The 4212-nt window shown below is 61.0% G+C and overlaps 3 protein-coding genes across 3 annotated transcripts in view; 2 read left to right on the top strand and 1 right to left on the bottom strand.

Moving 5' to 3' along the window:
• The window catches only part of SPRG_21336 (hypothetical protein), a gene marked incomplete at both ends in the record, with an annotated part of 1696 nt that extends 579 nt beyond the window's left edge, over positions 1 to 1117 (top strand). The window contains 2 exons of the mRNA XM_012353535.1: positions 4 to 456; positions 509 to 1117. Coding sequence (XP_012208925.1) covers positions 4 to 456; positions 509 to 1117 — 1062 coding nt within the window. The remainder of the gene's footprint in view (positions 1 to 3; positions 457 to 508) is intronic.
• Positions 1118 to 1512: 395 nt separating this feature from the next.
• Positions 1513 to 3060, top strand: SPRG_13762 (hypothetical protein; the record flags this gene model as incomplete). Its single annotated transcript, XM_012353518.1, has 2 exons — positions 1513 to 2334; positions 2434 to 3060. The coding sequence occupies 2 exons, from the start codon at positions 1513 to 1515 to the stop codon at positions 3058 to 3060; spliced, it is 1449 nt and encodes a 482-aa protein (XP_012208908.1).
• Positions 3061 to 3486: 426 nt separating this feature from the next.
• On the bottom strand, positions 3487 to 4180 carry SPRG_13761 (hypothetical protein; the record flags this gene model as incomplete). Its single annotated transcript, XM_012353517.1, has 1 exon — positions 3487 to 4180. The coding sequence occupies one exon, from the start codon at positions 4178 to 4180 to the stop codon at positions 3551 to 3553; it is 630 nt and encodes a 209-aa protein (XP_012208907.1). The 3' UTR covers positions 3487 to 3550.
• Between the last annotated feature and the right edge of the window lie 32 nt (positions 4181 to 4212).

Here is a 4212-nt window from a genome sequence, read left to right as displayed (position 1 = left end):
CAGTCGATGATTTACGCCACGCGCTTTGTGTTTGCGGCCATCATTGGTGCCATCTGCGGCTTTTGCCTCAACTCGGAGCGCTTTGCCGGCGACTTTGACTGGGACATTGGCGTCAACGGGTACTTTTGGATTTTGGCCATTCCGTCCGTCATCAACATTCCGGTCGTGTGGTTCTTCATCAAGGACACGAAGCACGAGGCCGTCCAGTTCAGCGTCTACTTCAACCAGCTCTGGACGCTCGTCCAGAAGCGCGCGGTGTGGCAAGTGCTCGTCTTCAACTTCTTCTTCAACTTCTTCACGGGCAGCATCGGGTCGACGGCGGGGTCGTACGTCGCCTTGTACTGGGCCAAAGTCGAGAACCTCAACAGCGCCATCATGGGCGTCGTCGGCAACATCATCTTTGCCGTCATCCTCTACCTCACGGGCATGTACGGCACGCACTGGAACTGGCGCTACGTGCTCGTCAGCACCATTCTCACGGCCAACATCATCGACTCGGTTTTGCCAGTTTTTGACCATCTACGACGTGTACCGCAACCAGTGGTTCTACCTCGGCGTGCCTGTCCTTGAAAACATCCCCACCGGCATCAACTTTGTCGTTGGCACGTACGTCATTGTCGAGCTCGCCGAGTCGGGCAACGAAGGCGTCATGTACGGTCTCTTGACGACGATCTCGAACCTCCCGAGCACCTTTGGCTCGATGATCACCAACATCATCGACGGCTCGCTCGACTACAACAAGAAGCTCATCAAGGCCGACGCGCCCGAGACGCGCGACCAGGTCGCGTACTCGTACTTTGTCGCGTACGGCTCGGTGCTCCTCGGGTGTTTTTGCGTCTTCTTGCTGCCCAACCAAAAGGCGGCGGTCGCCGAGCTCAAGAAGAACGGCGGGAGCCAGCCCAAGGTCGCGGCCGCCATCTTCTTCATCCTCTTTGCAGTGCTCTGCACGTCCATCACGGGCAACCTCAGCTCCATGTTCGAGTCGACGCGCTGCATGCGTCTCGCGGGCGGAGCTGGCTGCAAAGAGGCCCCGCCCAGCGCGTACCTCGCGGGCATCTTTGTGCCAGTCGGTCTCGCGGCGCTCTTGATCGCCAAGATCGCGTACTCGCGCCGCTAAGTGGATCGCCGTCGATGAGACCAGCTATGTAACTCGTGTCATGTGTTGTGATAAAAGTTGACTGCGTTGAGCGTTCTGGATTGAGATTGCAATATGGAGGCTCGGTATCGCTGAATGGATTCTGTTTTTGAGGCCGTAGCAGGTGGACCTTGACGCGAGCCGTGCTGGGTGCTCGATGAGATATGTAGTACTGCATGCATCATGCTGTCGCTATGTGTTGCCATGGTTTGGAACGACAGGCCGATGCGAGCCTGGACAAGCACACGACGCTGCCACGTCATGCGGTTCAAAATATAGTGTGTAGCACACTAAAAAAAGTGCGTGTAACAGCCATATGACGTGGCGTGTTATAACACCGATGTCTGCCTTGTGTTTTTTCTTCGGGCCAGTTTGGCATGGGGCTCCTCCTCTGCCGTCCGCGCACGACCTCGTGCGACGACTGCGCGCTCCCGCCCGAGCTACTGCAGCACGTTGCGCAGTTCATACCGACAGCGGCCGACTTGTTCCGCTTCCTCTATGCGCTGCCGCTCGACGTCCTCACCGAGCCGGTCGCGAGCCTGCTCGAGCTCGGCGGGACCTTCTTTGAGCCCGACGACCTCTGGCCCGCGCTCGCTTTGCCGCCGCACGCCATCGTGGACCCCGAGGCGCGCGTACTTCTCGCCAAAGCCATGGCCATGTACCCGCTCGTGCGTGTGCGTCATGTGCCACAAGCCGTGAGCTGGCCGCTCCTCCCGACGACGGCTGTCGCGCTCAGCAGCTTTCACATGAAGCCGGACGCGTTCGACTTGGCGGTGGCCCACTGGCCAGAGCAACTCGTGTCCTTGCATGTGCTATTGCTCGAGAAGGCGCAGGCGCAAGACGAAGCGGGCGACGCGACGTGGTGCCACGCCCGCCTCTCGAGCCTCTGCGATGGCCTTCGGACGCTGCGCCGCCTGCGCCATTTCCACCTCCGGCACTGTCTCCGTCGGCCCGCGCCCGAGCTCTGGGATGCGCTATGTGCCGCAAACGCACTCGAGTCCCTCACGCTGGACGCGGATGCCGACTCAATGTGGGACACACGCCCGTTGGCGGCGTGGATCGCAGCGCGCCCGGGGCTGCGCAGCTTGCACCTCCTCAATCTCTCGGGTGCCATCACGACAGACGACGCGACGCGCGAGCTCGCGACGGCCATCCTCGGCGCACCGCAGCTCCGGTCGCTGCAGCTCGTGCACTGCGCCGTAACAAGGTCGCTTCTGCAGGAATCGCATCCTGCCTGGCCGCCGCACTTGGTTCGTCTTGTCGTCCACACCGACGACGCTTCGGTCGATGCAACACAGCTCGTACGAGGCGCCGTCACAACCACGCCCCACCTGCGCATCTTCTCGCTTGTCGCGGCGCCGACGGCACGGCCATCGCCGCTTCGGGCCTTTCCATCGACCGACCGTCTTCGCCACTTGAGTCTCAAGTTTGTACCGCTCTCGCACGAAGCGTGCAAGGACCTTGCGATGCTCGTACCTTGCCTGTTCACGCTCACGCTCGACGGCAACGATCTGAACGACGACGACGTCGCGGCGCTCGCACCCGCGTTCGCAAACGCGATCCATTTGCGCAAGGTGTATCTGCGGCACCAACCGTTTGGCGACAAGGGCGCGATGGTCCTTGCGACGTCGCTCCCAAACTCGCTGCGGGTGGTGTCGCTGGCCAAAAACCAGATTGGCACGGCCGGCGCCATCGCCTTCAGTGACCGACTCCACGCAGCCACGACGCACTGGGCCACGCTCGTGCTTCGCACCAACCCATTGGGCAAGGACGGTGTCTTGGCGCTGGTCACGGCGCTCGCCGTGCGGCCGTTCTGCGCGCTCGACGTTGTGCATACCGTCGTCGATGCAGCTGACGTCGACGTCGACGCGTGCAAAGCAACCATCGCCGCACTGCCCCACGGCACGCATGTCGACTTTTGGTAGCATGGTAACCCGAATGTAATTATGAGTGTTTGTACATGTTGGACAGGTTGTCTACTGTACTTCATGTGACGAGAAATGCGGAGAAAACGAGGAGGCACACCCTTGATACATTCTTGATACTTTTGCGTCGTCTCTTCCATTCAGGTCATCCAGCGCTGGCCGACGACGAGTAGCCAGCGGTGACCGTCTGTCACGCTAGCTCTGTATACATCATCGGTGGTGACGTGGACCAGTCGCTCAAGTGTGGAGTTGGACTCGCATTCTACCGAGATGGACCTGGTTGCACCGGAAACCTTCCAGCATCAAGGTGTGGCGTCTAGAGCTCGAGAGACCCCCGATCGGTCCTTGCGGCGATGTTCTAGCACGTCGATAGCTCTGCTGCCACGTGCATCTTGTGTCCTGGTCGACGATGGAGAAATGGAGAGTCGTAGAGCTAAGAGTCGGGTCGGCTTTCTTGTTATAATAAATTACACGCGAGGGTGTATCTTGGCTAAACCCGGCGCTTCTTCTTTGGCGACTCGGACCCGACGTGGCGCTTCTTGCTGCCCAAGCTCGCATTATCGTCGTCGCCGTCGTCGTTGTCGTCGTTGTCGTCGTCGTCGGTCAACGGCTCGGGCAACGCCCCCGTGATCTGCGGCCGGCAGTGGCGGCAGAACCACGCGCCGCGTGGCACGGCGTCGAGGCCAATGTGCGGCATTGAGAACTCGCCGTCGCAGTTGTCGCACAGAATCAACATCGCGTGGTCCAAGGGCTTGGTGAGCTTGAGGATCAAGCCCCGCTTGCGCACGGGCTTGGCGCGGCTGCAACGCGGGCACGTCCACGACGGCGTCGACGCCACGCAGAGCGTGTGGCCCGTCGACTCGCGGCACGTGTCGCACGTGACAATGTGCTGCTCCGCGATCGTCGCCAAGCAGCACGTCGAGCAGACGCCGTTGAGACGCACGGGCTCGAGCGGACCGTCTTCGTCGTCCGAGTCTTCGATAGTGTCATGGTCGTTGTCATTGTCATTGTCGTCGTCCTCGTCGTCGTCGATGACCTCGGCAGGCCGTTGCGTTGCGTTGCTGGCACGGCGGCGAGGTGGCACAATGGCGTCGTCGTCGTCGTCGTCGTCCGACCCCATAAAGATGTCGCTCGCATCTGACTCGTCCGCCG

The sequence above is a fragment of the Saprolegnia parasitica genome (genome assembly GCF_000151545.1).
Source record: "Saprolegnia parasitica CBS 223.65 unplaced genomic scaffold supercont2.126, whole genome shotgun sequence".
In the NCBI taxonomy this organism is placed as follows: domain Eukaryota; phylum Oomycota; class Saprolegniomycetes; order Saprolegniales; family Saprolegniaceae; genus Saprolegnia; species Saprolegnia parasitica.
The sequence above is the reverse complement of the archived record's forward strand: the minus strand, read 5'-3'. Positions and strand labels throughout refer to the sequence as shown.